The sequence below is a fragment of the Microcaecilia unicolor genome, chromosome 4 (assembly GCF_901765095.1).
Source record: "Microcaecilia unicolor chromosome 4, aMicUni1.1, whole genome shotgun sequence".
Lineage (NCBI taxonomy): Eukaryota > Metazoa > Chordata > Amphibia > Gymnophiona > Siphonopidae > Microcaecilia > Microcaecilia unicolor.
The window spans coordinates 228,633,509-228,651,311 of NC_044034.1; the positions used below are offsets into that span (position 1 = coordinate 228,633,509).

Consider the following 17,803-nt stretch of genomic DNA (forward strand, 5'->3'; position numbering starts at 1 on the left):
CATGCTCATACTAGCGTGAGCATCTAAGGAGCACGTTTTACACAGCCCCGCTGCTGATCTGCGTTTACCACAACAGGAGCAGCGCTTAACTCCTTCAGCAGCCATCGTCTGACAGGACGGGAATATAGCAATAAAATGGCGGCTTCGTGCCAAAACGTACCTCGATCGGAACGGCATCTGCAGGACCTCCCCGGAGGTGCTGGGCACCACTCTCACCTCAGAAGACTGAGTCAACGAGCTCCGGTCAAGCAGCACAGAACCAGAATCACTAGAAAAATCCTCAGACCAGCCACGCAGTAAAAACGCGTTCTTTTTTTTTTTACGCTGTGAGGAAAGTTGAAGGCAGGCAGCAACAGAGGGACTTCGGGAGGCGGGGGGAATGGGTAAGGCAGGGAAAGGGCGAACCTATATGCCTTTAAAGTGAGCAACACCAGCCACAACACCCCTGCTCAACTGGCAAAGCACAGGAGCCACCCCAGGCAGTCTGAAATCCAGGAGCTGATCAAGCTACGTCCACACCTGTTGGGAGATAGAGAAATACTGAAGGCAGTTGGGGCTAGCTGTCCAAGAGGCACTATGGTGTTTCAGTGTTCTCTATCTCCACCTGCTGGTAGAGTTAATGGATTCATTGGCTGCTGATGACAAGGAATATACTGATTTGGCCGGGATCAGGAGATTGCTGGCAATCTCCCGATTTGTATCGGAAGATGGCCGGCGATCTTTCGAAAATAAGCTCAATAATGTCATAAGAACATAAGAGTAGCCATAAAGGGTCAGACCAATGGTCCATCTAGCCCAGTATTCTGTTTTCCAAACAGTGGCCACGCCAGGTTACAAGTACCTGGCAGAAACCCAATTAGCAACAACATTCCATGCTACCAATCCTGGGGCAAGCAGTGTTAACTCCATAGCTATATTTTTAGACACCAGAAACATATCAATTTGGGTGTACGAGTGAAGTAATGAAGAGGAACCCCCCCCACCCCCCCCACCCCCACACACACACACAAACATAATTCCTTCTAAATGGGTACATGTGCCTCCAAATGTCTGTGTATCCTAGTACTTCCATCAACTGAGTAAGTTATCTTTTGGCTGTTTTTTTATTTGGAGTTTCCACTCCCATACGGTCCCAACTGTTCTTGAGGGGAGACAGACCCAGGACCTCTGACATCATTCTGTAGAGTATGGCACACTGGCCGACTTCATTTTTCTGTTTATCTTTCAAGTTGGAAGAATGTAATTTCCTTCTCCTGTTTTTCTATATTAGTTTCATTACTGTTAACCGCTTACTTTGTTATGATAAAACGAATATCAAGAATAAATTGAACTTTGACAGACTGAAATTACTCCCTACAATTATAGGCCCATCCTGAAATTCTAGTACTCATCTTTTCAAAAAATGTCCCTTCGCCGGTTTTGGACGCGTAGAGATTCACCAACATGAAATGTTTCCCTTCTACTTCAATATTCAGAATCATCACCCCTCCGGGTCCCGATGTACATTATAGAGTTGCACACTTAATGATTTGGCTATCACAATGCCCACCCCTCCCTTTCTTATTCTTATGTCCCTTAAGGCTGGATGCAAATCTATAAGGACAGTCCTTATTTTAAATTATATATTCTGCCCCCTCCACAGATCCGTATCCTGGACCCAGCACATAGCTGCCTTCTGCCTCCGATTCCCCAAAGAGCATATTACTTTTCTGTGGGGAATTAAGTCCAACAGCACCAACATTGAATTCAGAGTCCCCCTAGCCCAAGGATATTATCCCGCATCTCTTACCCTTCCCCACACTAGTGCTGCCCCTCCCCTCGCACCCCCCACTCTCACTACAACTCCACCTGTTCCACCTCAAAGGCTGTTCAAGGAGAGCAAGCAACGTCTCCACAGCTTGTACGCATTCAGCTTAATTATACCCACTCTCTCGTAACCCAAAATCACCTCACCTCCTCTTCTACACATATACCACCTTTTGCTCGCTTGTTTCACATTCTTGCTCAGCCCTTGCACACGCAAAGCGGTTACATTTTCAGCACCAAGTCTCTTTTAGGAACTGCTCCAGCTCTGCCACACTCTCTTCACCGTTCTAAGCCTAGGTTGTTGCCTGGCTGCACGGTATTTCACTTAATGCACCATTAGATTTACACAGAAAAACAGAAAAATGAAGGCAGATAAAGATTATGTGGCCAATTCAGTCTGCCCATCTATGCCATCTACATTTCCTCTTCAGCTTCCCCCTCCATATGATCTCCACTGCCAATGCATGGTCTCAGGTTTGCCTTTGGTGGCTCCATAGATTCACTGGTTCTCAACACTGCCTCCACTAGCCACTAGGCGCCACCTCCATGGCATGCACCCGATGCATCTTATGTGTAGTGAAAAGCAAGGGGAAAGGGAAGGCTCATCAGTAGCAAATGCTCTCTTCCCACAATCTAAGTTACCAATTGCAGGTCTTTCCTCCTCCATTATGTTACTGGACTCAAGTCTTGACAGATTTCAATGTCATATAAATACTACTTCAGCACACCTGTATTTCTTGCATAGGCTTACAGTTTAATCTGTGAACTACTGAAAACAAATTACATTGTCCTTCGCATGCCCCCTTCCCCTGATCAATGCCATATAAATACCACTTCAGCACACCTTTACTTCTTGCACAGGTTTACATTTTTCTTTTTGATCCATGAACTGGTGAAAACATACTGCATTGTCCTTCACATGACCCCCTCCCGATGCACTCTATGATCACAGGCACTGCCCCCTGTCAGCATTGAACAATGATGTCTAGCTAAACTGGAGATTTGGGAAATACTGCAAGCAGCTCTGACCCTATTCTGATCCCTGGTGATGTCTGTATATGTAGACTGGAGGTCTCCAAAAGCACAAGAAAAAAAAAACAAAATAGGAAGTCCACAATAAGACCAATAGGTAGGCAGACATCCGATCGGGGAACACTACACAGTTGAGAGAACCCCCCCCCCCCCCCACACACACAAGCCGTGGTGTGCACTTCAAAGATTAAAAAGTACTTTATTGCTACAGTCAAAAACCCAACACAGGCCATGAGTCAGCCTTAAAGACCTGCCTCAGGAGTCCAAAGTATCTAAAGAAGGCCAAGTTCCAAATTAAATCATAGATATTGATGAACAAAGAATACATTCCACAATGATAAAAGGTTCAGTGGACAAATCACTACAATGTAATCTAATATACACCCAACTGCAGGACATACAGGGAAAATCTATATAAAAATGTAAGTAAAAAACAATTAAATATAATCACTAATCAAATACAAATAGGACCAGAAATTAAAATTATAAACTAGTAATAAAACTGGAAACTAGAATCTACTCTCATAGTGCAAAATTATTTAGCCGTCGTTTGATCAGCCTACCAAGCAAACTGATCATAATTATCTAAAATCGGTTAATTGTAACATATTCATTAGAACTATCGTAAAACTGAAAAGGCTATGAGCAAAGAAACATAATAGCTTAAAATGAGATGTAAACAAGCATACCTGTAAACACCAATACGGTGTTAGAAGTTCTTATGTAAAATCAAGCCAAAAGGACCGCTGAGAGACTTTGCTGGAGGTGAAATCTACAAAACGCAAGCCAGATATCATCTGCACTCTGAAGTTTTCCCATTATGCTCATAAAAATATGGTACATCCTTGAGACACTTAGGGCCCGATGCTCAAAGCAAACCAGGCTTGCAACGTTTTGTTTAGACTGATTTTAGCCTAATTTAAAACTCAGTTCTTGTGGTCTAGTGTAATCCCACCCTCTACCCCTCTTCATACCTGCAGTCAGAGGCATGAGGGAGGTCTACCCTCCTGCCTGTGGGCCTGCCTGATGGTGGCGCCCCCATCCTTGTCTGGTGCATCCTGGGATGTACTGGGAGGTGTTAAGTACCATCAAAAGAAAAAACAACTTATATGGTACTTTGGCCCCTCTCAATACATCCCAGGATGCACTGGGCAGGGGCGGGATGCTGACATTTTGCAGTGGGCGGGCCCAGAGACAGGAGAATGCAGACCTCCCTCCAGCCTCCAACTGGGTGTTGGGAGTACACTAGATCACCAGGGCCCAGTATTAAATTTGGGGGGGGGGGGGGGGGGGGGGGGGGTCGGTAAGCCCGCTGGACCACAAGTGGGGTTTTTTTTATTTTTTTGGAGAGTGGGAGAATGTTGTGAACAAGGTTTCAAGTTTGGAGGAGTGGGTCAGGGCGGTCTTTCATAAACTTTATAACAAACATTAGTTCAGTTTTAAAAATGTGGTAGGATATAAGAACTGCTGGTCAGGCTGTTTTGCACATGTGCTAGGCGACTAAGTCACAAACAGCAATTGATGCACAAAGGGATTTCTGTGCATCTCATTTGCATGCCATCCTCTTTGTGCATTGATGATTGTTTGTGACTCGGTAAGTTCTCCCGCAGCAGATGTATTTAATGGCAACCTTTGTGCATTTGGCCCTTAGTTGCTTTAAGGATAAAAACCTGTTGCCTAATCCCATAACAAAAATGTAAAAGATTAACTAGTTCTATCGCCATTACCTGACAGGGCGTAAGAGACATTAGAGACACTGGATACTTGCAATGTGGATCCTGCTCTGTTTGTAGGCACTCATTCATTTCAAACATCCAGTCACAAATAAAATTATAAGCCTCAATCACACCACAAACTGTAACTCCATCCAGGTCATATATGTTATCTGCCTCTACTGTATATAGGAAAAACAAAAAGAATGTTAAAAACCAGACTGATTGAGCACAGAAGTTATATTTCTAGGAACATGATGTCTGCACCTCTTGTCTCATATTGGAATGAATCAGGCCATACAATTGATGATCTTCAATTTTTTGTCGTTAAGCAGCTTCAGCTCAGGTGGCATGGTGGCAAGATAAATGTCCCATTATTAAGAGAGGAGCAGAGATTTATTTTTGGATTTAACACCGTCATGCCTTTAGGTTTGAAACAAGAATTGGATCTTAGGCCACTTCTGAGATCCTTTTTCTTTCATATTTGCTGTTTTCCCTTCCTTTTTCATTCCTTGTCGTTTTTCTGCCCTATTCCCTGGTCCTTCCTCCCCCCCCCCATCCTTCCTTCCTCCACTTCTCCCTCTCCCAGATATATGTATATTATGGTTTATATCTTTTAATCCTTTTTTTCAGTTCCTTTATTCTCTTCCTTTCTTTTCTCTCCCCTTTTTTCATTTTATTTTTTCCCTTTTTCTTTAGTCCCCCTTCCCCTCCTTTTTCCCTGTCTTCCCCTTTGCTCCTCTTTCCTCTGCTCTCCCTATCCTATTTTTCTCTATAATTTGTTTTGTTTTCCTATGACTGTGCAGGGCAAAATAATGTAAACTATTATAAAGAATACAATTATGGAACATGTAGGCAAACATGGTTTAATGGGACAGTCAGCATGGGTTCAGCCAACGCAAGTCTTGCCTTACCAATTCGCTTCATTTCTTTGAAGGCATGAACATGTGGATAATAGTGAGCCGGTTGATGTAGTGTATCTAGATTTTCAGAAAGCTTTTGACAAAGTTCCTCATGACAGACTCCTGAAAAAAATTTTAAATCATGCGACAGGAAGTAATGTCCTTCTGTGAATTAGGAATTGGTTTACTGGACAGAAAACAGAGGGTAGGGTTAAATGGCCATTTTTCTCAATGGAGGAGGGTGAATAGTGAATTGATTTTTCACTGTTTCTCTGGTGTTTTAACATCTTAATAAGACTCTATTCAGGCTGTGTTTCAGCTACTAGGCCTGCATCAGGAGTCTGAGTAGAAAAAGAAACCGACTTTAAAGAAAAGACACAAACTCTGAGAACGAATCCTAAATCAAATATTCTGAATCCACAGTACTATACAGTGCCTAGGACAAGATGAGCGCACACACTTTTGGAAAGCAGATTCACTTGGCAAATGCATGTCCAAAAGTGTATGCACTTGGCTGTTTATTATCTCCGCTGTGTTTCTTGTTTTTCTTAAGATCTGCAGCGATCACATTTTCTGTTTTTTTGTGGTTAAACAAATAAAGAACATAAATAAATGGAGGAAAAAAACCACAAACAAGGAGCACCTGAAGAGTTTGGCTGTTACATTCTGCGGAAAAAAGGCAACTGGATAGCTCCCGCATGAGTGGCAGGTGGGATGGTGTACGCATACATGGTGGCATGCTCTCAGAAGCTTTGTGAAAAGAAGCTGGTGAGTGATTCCCACCCAAGAGCTCCATCAGATGAATTTGCACATACGTGAGGGTATGCTATCCTGCTTGTCCTTGTAGAAAGTGAAGATACTTACCAGTAGCAGGTCTTCTCAGAGGAAAGCCGGCCTTATATTCTTACAAGTAAAACAACCTGCGAAACCCAGTCCAGAGCTTACAACAAGCTGAAAAGAGCTTTGTAGAGCGCAAGCCAAGCTCCACTGCTCATGCGCAAATGCCTTCCTGCCTGCTGTGAGAGCACAGTTCCCTCAGTACAATAATAAAGCATAAAAAATAAAAACAGGAGACAACTCCAAGGGGAGGCGGAAGGGTTTGTGAGAATATAAGGCCTGATGTTTTCGGAGAATACCTGCTACAGTTTCACTAAAAGGAGTGTGCCGGACATGAGGGAAAGAGAGAGCAGGGCAGGCAACGTGGTGGCGCCAGAGACCGGCGCTGAACAAGGCTTCAGCTGGCGGGGGATGGGGACCCCGCCAACAAAACCAGGGGCCCAGAGGAAATTTGGGGGAGCCCAGGCCCCCATGGCCTCATATAGATATGCCATTGATGCACAGTGGAGTGTGGCTCACGCTCCACAAAGCTTTTTTAAGCTTTTTATAAACTCTGTACTGGGCAACATGGGTCGCATTACCCACTCGTGATACGGAGTGGCCTAGTGGCCCACAGCTGCTCCTTGTGATCTTAAGTCACTTAACCCTCCCATTGCCTCAGGTACAAACAGATTGTGAGTCCTCCCGGGACAGAGAAATACCCAGTGTACCTGAATGTAACTCACCTTCAGCTACTACTGAAAAATGTATGAATGTGTGAGCAAAATCCAAATAAATAAATAAATAAAATTATTTATTTAATTAATGGCCTTCTTTTCCTCAAAGAATACTATTTCACTCAATGAATAATTAAGTCCAATTTAGTACTGAAAAAACATCAAGGGTCCTGGGAATGATTTGGACTTCTCATCGATGATGGAGCCTCAGGATAATAGTTTGGTCTGGAAAGCTTTTTAAAACTTAAATTATGCCTAGTGCGTTCACATTTTTCCCCAGATTATAAAAGCATTATCCAGCTTTCAATTCTGTCACTGACTATTGCAATTCTCTTTATTTATGCATTTCTGCTAATTAGTACATAGGATTCAGCTTATTCAAAATACGGCAGCAAGATTGATCTATTTTAAGTCTAAGTTTGACCAGGTCTTTTCACCGTTTAGAAAATTGTACTGGCTTCTAGTGGAGGCTCAAATACATTTTAAGGTGGTATGTCTGATTTTCAAAACCTTAGAAGGCCATTGTCCCAATGGATTGGTCACTTTGATTAATTTGTTGGGTTTATTTATAGAAAGTTGTAAGTGTAACTAATCTGCCTTTGGGATTCCCCTCTGTTAAAAATGCTTAATATAAATCAACAGTTTTTTTTCCAGATACACTCAAAACAAAACAAACCAAACCAACTTTATGAGTCGGTGCATCCACGCTGTCGTTCTTTATGGTTGGTAGCATTTTTATTTAATCTCACTTAAATTTTCAAGCGTGCATGCTTGTGCAGCATATGCATGAACACAGAAGAAATATAATAACGGAATAACTTTTCACAGATTTGTTCCTCCTTGGTTAATTTTAAACAAGAAGCTAAGGGTCACGTGATGGATTGAGAGGGAAGAAGACGTGCTTCTAATCTCTCTTGGGCTACCCTCTCCCACAACCCCCGTCACAGCGACGAATTACCGGGAAGAGCCTCAAGAACTGCATAGACTTAAAGTTTATGGACCCCTTTGTAGTGCGGGAAAGCAGAACAATGCCGAACAGAACTGTAAAAAAGGAACCTGAAAAGTAACGCGGCCAAGGAGAAAGCAAGATGGTGGCGAGTCCGAAGCCAGAAGCCGCTACAACATTTAATGCCGATCAACTGCAACAGCTCACGGAGGTGATACAGACCGCGCTGGCACCGCAATTCAGCAAATTATCCGATCAGCTGGCTGAGATGGAAACACGCCTCGATGAGACAGTTCGTAGAACTGGGGAACTAGAGGTGCGAGTGTCAGATATCGAGGACACTGAGACGGCCAGAGAAACTGTGATCAAGGAATTGCAGCGGGAGCTAGGCGCCTTAACCCAACAAGTGGACGATTTGGAGAACAGATCTAGGAGGTCGAACCTCCGAATAATAGGAGTTCCAGAATCAATCCCGGACCGCTCCTTACTCACCCAATTAGAGCGCTGGCTAAAGAACGAATTCGCGCTCTCGGACAGCGCAGGGCCGCTCTGTCTGGAGCGAGCACACCGTCTGGGAAAGCAGAATAACTCAAGAGCCAGACCGAGAATAGTGATTGTCAAAATTCATAACTTTATCCATAAGGAGGAAATACTGCGAGGGGCCCGGCAAAAATGGGACACTATGGAATTCGAGGGGTCACCAATAAAGGTGTTCCAAGACTATTCTTTTGCTGTACAAGAGAGAAGAAGAGCCTTTGGCCCCATCTGCAGAAGGCTGGTGGAAAACAAGCAACGCTTTCTTCTCTTATACCCAGCACTGTTAAAGGTGCAAATAGAGGGGTCTTGGAGAACCTTTGCAACTCCACAGGAAGCGCAAACTGGATTAAAATATGACAACGCAGCGAGCCCAGGACGAGGTTGATGGACTCCCACACAAAGGGGTAAAATCTTACATGGAGGCCGGCTCGGCCGATAAGCAGGACTGTACCTGAATCTGTAGACTAACCAGTTATGTTAGATGGAGTTAAAGTTAATATCAGTATGTATGAAAAGAAGTTAATAGCAGATAAGTTGTAAAGACATGTTTGATTAACTCAGTTAAAGGAGGCAAGTTTCTGAGGTGTAATATTTAAGGGGGGAGGGAGCCCGCCATCTTTAGACCTTCTCTCTCTTAACCGACACACGGGGACGAGAGTGAGGGGTCAACGGGAGGGGAGGGAGGAAGGTATGGGGGGAGGGTGGGAGGCAGGGAGGGACTATTCGTTGGGCAGGATCAGTGAGGTATTGCTACAGGGAGGGGGCTTTAATGAAGATGGGAGAGTGCGACAGAGTATTCAGGGGGGGACTGTTAATTATGAAAGGGAACAAGCAACAGAGGGCGACCATAGTGAGAGAGGTAGGGGGGCCCTGGTGAGCTGGGAACCAGGGTCTCCAAATGATATACACGACTGTTATAAGGAACTACCAAATATATCCTATGGCTAGAAACACAGTTACAAGGTTCTTGACATGGAACGTGGGGGGAGTCTCTACGCCAATAAAACGAACTAAGATTCTTACTGCCTTAAAGAGGCACAAAGCAGATGTGGTCTGCTTACAGGAAACTCGCTTATCCCCAGAGGAACATCAAAAACTGAAGCAAGGTTGGGTGGGTGAAGTACATTCAGCATCGGCCGAAGGGAGGAAAAGAGGTGTAGCTATTCTGCTCAGGAAAGGACTAGCGGCTAAAATCACAGCTGGTGGACAAGGATCCCCAAGGCAGGTTTGTGATAATACACCTCTGGTTACACCATAAAGAGTATCTAGTGGTAGCGGTGTATGGACCAAACATATATGATAAGACATTTTAAGATCGCATAGCACGCACATGCCTACTATACAAATCCTTACCTGTAATATTACTGGGAGATCTTAACTTAGTGGCAGACCCCCTATTAGACTGTTCAGTACCAAGACACGCAGCGCAAGGGGGGCCACAAGCGAGAGCATTACATCATTTTATGCAGGAGCTTAGTGTAGTAGATGCATGGAGGACATTACATCCGGAAGGGCGGGATTTTACACTTTTATCTAGAGCACATATTCAAGGATAGATTACATATTAATTGATAGGAAGATATTTTCACAAATAGAGGCAGTGGAAATTGGACCAGAAGAAATATCGGACCATGCAATGGTCTGGGCCGACCTAAAGATCCCGGATAGCGACCATAATACTGCGGGCTGGCGCTTTCCATCCTACCTAGCATCGAATAAAGATTTCCAGAAATTCTTGCAAGGAAGATGGACAGAATATGTAGAATTCAATAACGAGTATAAGAACCGTCCTGCCATATTCTGGCAAGCGGCAAAAGCAGTTCTTAGAGGCGATGTAATTGCATACGTAACTGGACGGGAGCGCAGAATGACAGGGGCCATTATAAACATGGAAAAAAAATTCCAAAAGGCAAAACGCAGATTTATTCAGGCCCCTAGTAATCAAAGTAAGGAACAAATGCAGGTGGCTCAAATAGCATTAAACACATTACTTCAAGAGAGAGCCTCAAAAGCACTAGTTCTCAGGAAATACAATCTTAAGAGGTTTGGGAACAAGACAGGGACTCTTCTAGCCCGCCTAGTTAAACACAGAGGTGGAGCACGTGTAATCACAGTAGTAAGGGACAAAGAAGGAACATCTCAATATAAGAGGGAGAAGGTGGCTCAGGTCTTCCAAGATTTTTTTAGTACAATGTATAAGCAAGGGCAAACCCCAGACTTGAGCGAAATGCAGGAATATTTTCGTAAGGCGGGCATGACCCAACTGACTAAAGAGGAGGCGAGTGAGTTAGAAAAACCCATAACAGGAAAAGAGTTGCAAGCAATTATCAAGTCTTTACCTTCACATTCCGCCCCAGGCCCTGATGGGTACACTAGCGAGTTCTATAAGTTAATGGGACCCTTAGTAATAGGAGCCCTTCAAGATTTCCTTGAAGATGTGGTGACACAACAAAGCTTTCCGCCGCACACAAATGAAGCCTTGATTACTTTAATTTTAAAACCAGGGAAACCAGAAACATATGCAGACTCGTACAGGCCAATCTCCTTAATAAACGTAGACATTAAGATACTTGCTAAGTTGCTATCAAATAGATTACACTTATATATTCCCCGCCTGGTGGGATCTGAACAGGTAGGGTTTGTCCGCAACCGCCACTCAGTGGTGAATGTCCGACGCTTATTACTCGCCATAGGGCACTGTCAACAAAAACAGACAAAAGCAGTGCTGATCAGCCTAGATGCTGAAAAAGCTTTTGACAGCGTAAATTGGGAGTACTTGTTTGCAGCACTTCGATACACAGGGATACAGGGATGGGCCTACCAGGCCATCCAAACTTTATATGCACACCCGACAGCTGCGGTATTGGTTAATGGAGTGCGTACCCCGCAATTTCCCATCTTGCGGGGGACCAGACAAGGTTGTCCTCTATCCCCAGCATTATTCTTGTTAGCTGTCGAGCCTCTCTAAGGACCCTGGTTAGAGAGGAGGGAATAACAGGTTTAGAAGTGGGAGGAGAAAGGGTTAAGGTGATGGCCTTTGCTGATGATCTGTTGATAGTGACAACCAACCCAGAGAACTCAGTGCGAATCTTGATTCAGAGAACCACATGTTTTGGGGCTATCTCAGGATTTAAGATAAACCTGCAGAAATCCTCTATTATTCAAGTGTACCCTCTGGGAGTGGGAACGTGGAAGGTGGAGGGAAATCAGCTGAAAACAGGGATAGAGATTAAATATTTAGGTGTACAGATTCCGCAAGACCTGACTAAACTCTATGACTTAAATATTCAACCTTTGCTCTCAGGGACAATAACAAAACTGACACAATGGCAGGCGCTGCCCATTTCGCTTATAGGGCGAATAGCCCTGTATAATATGATGATAGTACCATGCTGACTTTATGTGTTCCAAATGTTACCATTGTACTTAAAAGGTGCAGATGAGAAGAAATTGAACACAGCGCTGGCAAAATTCCTGTGGCGGGGTAAAAGGCCGAGACTACCTCTTGCTATGGTCTGCACTCCAAAGGAATATGGAGGATTGGGCTTATTAAATATCAGATCACTTACTGTAGCAAGTGCCATGAGACATTTAAACGACTGGTTTAGAGGCACTACAGACTTCTCGGCAACCAAGATCGAGCTGGAGTTGTTTAGACCATATCACTTTAGTAGCCTATTGCATGGTCTGAAATGTAAAATATCGCCAATATTGGAGGCATCTCATATCCTACCTACGGCCCAAAAAGCTTGGCGATGGATCTGTAAACTTCATCATTGCTCCCATAAAGTGACCCCTCTGTTGCCGTTGTGTGGTAACCCAGCCTTCCCACCAGGACTTATCTATAGAATATTTAGCAGATGGAAAGAGCGAGGAGTTACCTTTTTACAGCAAATTATCACAGAGGAGGGGAAACTGCAACCTTGCATAACCTTGCAAGAGTCACAACTGTTAGGGCCAAAAGACCAACTGTTTTACTGGCAAATAAGACACTATCAGGCTTATTTTCAAAGCACTTTGGGAGGCTAAGTTCCATAGGTTTCTATGGAACTTTGGGAGGCTAAGTGCTTTGAAAATATGCTTCTATGTGTCCAGTCTTCCTTGGGAGGCATTAGCAGAAGATGTGCAAGAAGAGTTAACCTCAGCACTCTCCCTAAACTCACAGCAGAAGGTGCCATTGCTCTACCATCATAGGCACATTAAGGATACTAAATCGGAATTAGACTACGCCAAATATGCTAAAGACTGGGAGAGAGACCTGTCAATACAGATACCAATTCATGTTTTTCAGGAACATGTACTAACTCTGAGACAGGTGACCACCTGGGCTGACCAATGGGAGCTCCAGTATCGATTTGCGCTACGGCTCCATGTTCCACCTCGAAGAGCTTTCCATATGGGATTGTCCCCTGATGGAGCCTGTCCCAAATGTAAAGGGAGCGGAGCAACTTTAGGACATATGTTCTGGAACTGTCCGAGAGTTGTCCGGTTCTGGTCAAACCTACTCAGTCAAATAGAGCGCTTGTGGAAGGCAAAATGGAGATACTCGCCACTGCTGTTGTTCGGCAAACCAGAGATTAGCCGACCTGGACCTAAAGGTTATCTAGCACTTGTGAAAAGAGCCATTATGATGGCAAAGAAAACGATTTTGATTGACTGGCTTGAAGTAAAAGGCCCCTCAATACAGATATGGAGAACTCAGATGATAACCTTAATGAGGATGGAAAGATTACAGGCTAGAGAGAAGCCTCACCAAGAGTTTGAACTTTTTATGGACAGATGGAGCCCATTCCTGAATACAATGCCATCTGAATCTAGAAGGCAGATATTGAATATGTAATACTATGTCTTTGATGTATTGATGACCTGTTCAATTTTGAGGGGTAGGGGGGAGGGTTAGAGGGAAGTAGAAGGAGAGAGGGGAGGAGTTAGGGGATAAGTTAGGGATAGGAGGTAAATATGGTATATGAGCTTTGTGGAATGTCACTACGAAGTTTATGTTCTTTCATTAATAATAAAAAAGATTTAAACATAAATCAACAGTAAAATTAATTTACTTATTTATCAGCAAAACTGAATGACTTGCCTACCGAGATCCGCTTTTCTTTATGTTACTTTCATTTTCCAAAGTTTGTGAAATCATATTTAGTTCCTACATTTTTGTAATATGTTTTTTTTCTTCATTCTAACGATTATATTAGATTGTAATTCCTGGCTACTGAACTTTATCAAGGGATTAGACAGGTAGTAAGTCCCCCAAGAAAAGATAAGCTCTGGAATTTGTTGCTTGAGGATATGTAGTGCAGGAGTGGTCTAATGGTTAGTGCAGAAGGTTTTGATTTTGGCACCCTTGGTTCAATTTCCACTGTAGCTCCTTGTGACCTCAGACAAGTTACTTAACCCTCCATTGTAAAATAAAGCAAAAATAAAATAAAAACCAAGACTGTGAACCCTCTAGGGACAGAGAAAGTACCTGCTTGTTAGTTAAGCAATTATAAATTGCAGAATTAAATTAAATATTTATTTATTGCATTTATAGCCTGCCTATCACCTAAGTGGGATACAAATAAACATACATAAAAAATAGAATTAACATTAGCATAGCTGGGTTTTAATGGTTTGGACACATTCTTGAAGGAAAATCTCCATAAACCAGTAAGCTTGACATAGGGAAAGCCACTGAAAATCCCTAAGGGAAAGAACAGAATTGCTACTTTTTGGGATCCTGCTAAGTATTTGTGAGCTGGATTGGCCATGGTTAGAAATTATCCTGTGACAATTCTGATTTTCTTATGGTCTTTTTGTTTTAGCTTATTATATGCATTTGTGAACTGCTTAATGTTGACTATGCAGAGTAATAGTCACATACTTACTCTGACTGAAGACACAAAACTTTTCCTGCCCTTGCTAAATGCACAAAAGAATTCTCCTGTCACAAACTTACCACTCTTTTGTTGCAACGATTTTAGCCCCATTTTGCTCTGATGAATATCGATTACAAGGCAATATTTCAAATCCACTTTCCGTCGCAAACATTCGTAAATAAATAAACACCTATGGCAAAAGAGAGATAAGAACAAATGTAAAGGGTGACTAATCATACCTAAAGCTGTTCTCTATTAGCACACCACATGCTTTCTCAAAATTAGCTTTTTCAAGCTTTAACGCTTTTACACCGCTCATTTCCAAATAGGTGGGTAAGGAAAAGCTACTGTCTTCAGTTCCCCTTATGATGGCACATAAATGGATTAAGAGTCTCGTGGTGCTGGGAACTTGCAGCATGATTTCACTGCAGCTATCAAGGCTTCTCAACCGGCCCAAAGCCTCTGTGGCCCTGGGAACTTGACTTGACCGCTGCAGTGAAAGCATACTGCTTCTCACCCAGCCCAAAGCCTTTCTCCGACGCTACAGAGAGAGGTTTTGGGCCGGGTGAGAAGCCCAGGGCCATGTGTAGGAGAAGTGCAAAGAGGAGAGGGAGGCTGCTGGAGTGCAAGGAGAGGTAAGAAGAGGTGCTGGGCGAAAAAGGAAGAGAGCGCGAGATAGAAAAATGCAGACCGCAGGGGGGGAGGGAGGGAAGCAATTATGTAAAATGTTTTAATATGAGCTAAATTGTTAACATGTTAATGCGTTATTGTTTAGTCATATTTCTATACCGCATAATACCGACAAGTGGAAAAAGGCAGTTTACAATCTAAAAAACAAAAGAATTGGAAAAAGAAAAGAACAATTAAATTGATAGGACACAGGAGACAATCATTCAAGATACTTACAGACAACAAGAGAGAAAACAGAGAAAGAAATACCAAATTCAAGCCACATCAAAGCCACTATCTTGTACTTCATGACCATGTAACCCAAATTCCTTCTGTAAAACCAAATGTATATCTTTTTCCTTTTCCAGTATCCATGATATATTGTAAGCCACATTGAGCCTGCAAAAAGGTGGGAAAACGTGGGATACAAATACAATAAATAATAATAATAATGTCAAAAGCTTGTGAAAAAAAGGTCAATTTTTTAATGAGAGATTTAAACTTCGGTAGAGATAGCTCACCTGAGGCACTATTCCAGGTCTAGTCTGCTCTTGTTGGGTCAATTTCGGATTTGGCAAAACCAATCGGTGATCATTTTAAGAACATAAGATGCATAATGGAGTATAGAAAATAGTGAGGGCCAAAAGATAAGGAATATCAAGCACAAAGTTTTGAAAGTTAGAATAATAATTTTATATTGAATTCTGAAAGAAACAGGGAGCCAGTGATGGCTCATGAAAAAGTGTTACCCTAACAAATTTCTTTGCATGACAAAGCACACAAATTGCCACGTTCTGTATAGACTGGAGCTTCTTAAGAGAAACTTGAGGCATACCAGCAAAGATGATGCTGCAATAATCAATTTTAGAGATGACAAAAGAAAGAATAATGCTCTGAAAGGTGTCATTATCAAAATAGGACCTAACTGTAAAAAGCTGTCTCAAAACATAAAAAGAGGATTTGACAATGAAGGAGATAAGCTGTTTAAATGAAAGATGGGAATTGAGTGTGACCCCAAGGTAAGGAAAAGAGTCAACAGGTTGAATGGATGAACCCAACAAAGGAAGTCATTGTGAAGACACAAAAGGCAGGCTACGATTTTCTCGGTGTTAAGGACCAAGCGACGTGTGGAGAGCCAGTTGGCGACAGAATCAAAACAGGACTGAAGAGTGCTTAGGGATAGGGACTCAGGGTCAGTACAGCATATAAGAAGAATGTCAGCATAAATGAAAACAAATGGTGTGCTCTTGAATAATTCTGGCAAGAAGACTGAGAAACAGACTGAGCAATTAAGGAGAAAGAATAGATCCTTGGGATACACCATATGTGAGGCAAGACTTTAAAGGAGTGATCTGCCAGAAAAGAAGAAAACCATGATAATACCGTATTTGAAAAACCCAATGAGGAAAGAAAGACAACAAAAGGTCATGGTCAATAAGATCAAGGGCAGCAGAGGGGTCTAATGGGCACTTCTACTTTTACCAAAGTTAGAATAAATGTCAGTTTCCATACTGAAATGCGCTCTATAACCTGATTGCCACAGATGAAGAATCAGTCTTTTCAACAAAGGCTAAGAGTTCATCAAAGACCACTGTGAAGAAACAGCGTGTTTTAAGCCTATAAAATGTATTGGACATTTTCTTGCCTTAAATATGTCTGAAGTATATTTCTCCTTCTTTTAGATGGCACGCAGATAATAGTAAGTGCCTGTAGCCAGTTTTTATTTTAACTTGACTGTTCTGGACTTTGATTGGCCTGGAATTTGAAATTACCCAGCAGATGCTGGCTGTTGCTTCAGTTTCAGCCCATGAAAGGGAGGAATGCTGGCTTTGGCCTAACCCTTGGTAAGCCTTTTCCTGGCTGGGAGGTGCATGGTGGAGGTGCCCATCGCTCCCACCAGCTGCCTTCCAGGTGCTGTGGAGAACTTAAAGCCCATCTGCATATTCTCACAGTCTTCTCCTGAGTGACTCTCGGGAACACTGATCTACTCAGGGCCTTCGGTTCATGTGTCCAGCGATCCCACCAGCTGCCTTCCAGGTGCTGTGGAAGAATTGCAATCCATCTGCATCTTCTCACAGCCTTCTATGGGGTGACTCCAAGGTTCACTCCGATCCAGAAAGGGCATTGCTCCAGGTGCCTAGCGCTCCCACTAGATGCCTTCCAGGTGCTGTGAAGGACTTGCAGCCCACCTATATATCCTCACAGCCTTCTCCAGGGTGATTTCCAGGTCCACCCAGATCCTCCCAGGGCCTTCGCTCCAGGTGATGCGTGCCTAAGTATTTTCTCCCAGTTACTTCTTATGGCTCCAGTACACTCTCTTCTTGGTACTGTCCCTTCCCAATCTCTGTCTCTATCTGAAACCACTGTATACTGCAGGAACACATTGCCCACCTTCTACTTTCATCATCTCACCATCTCTTTTGTCTTCTTCCTTAGCTCTCAACCTTCAACATTTTCTTCGTTCCATTCAACCATCTCCATTCTATCTGAGTACATCTCGCCTTCATCGTAGTCATCATGCCTCTCCTACTCTTCTCCGTACGCTCTTGCTCCTTCTCATGCTCTCCGCTGGGGATATCAATCCCAGTCCTAGCCCTCCACATCAACTCTCATCCTACTCGTGCAGGTCAACGTCTGTTCCGCTCTTCCCCCCTTCTTCCCTGCCTCTCTCATGTGCTCTGTGGAATGCCCGCTCTGTCTGCAACAAACTTTTCTACATCTATGACCTCTGTATCTCTCAAAGAGAGGCGCAGTGCCCCCTTGGGTGCACGGAGCCAGAGAT

The 17,803-nt window shown here is 43.2% G+C and overlaps 1 protein-coding gene across 4 annotated transcripts in view; it reads right to left on the minus strand.

Annotated features, from left to right (window-relative positions):
• The window catches only part of KMT5B (lysine methyltransferase 5B), a 387,499-nt gene that overhangs the window by 178,428 nt on the left and 191,268 nt on the right, over window positions 1-17,803 (minus strand). For all 4 annotated transcript variants that reach the window (XM_030201304.1, XM_030201302.1, XM_030201303.1 and 1 more), the window contains one exon: window positions 14,433-14,542. In XM_030201304.1, coding sequence (XP_030057164.1) covers window positions 14,433-14,542 — 110 coding nt within the window. The remainder of the gene's footprint in view (window positions 1-14,432; window positions 14,543-17,803) is intronic.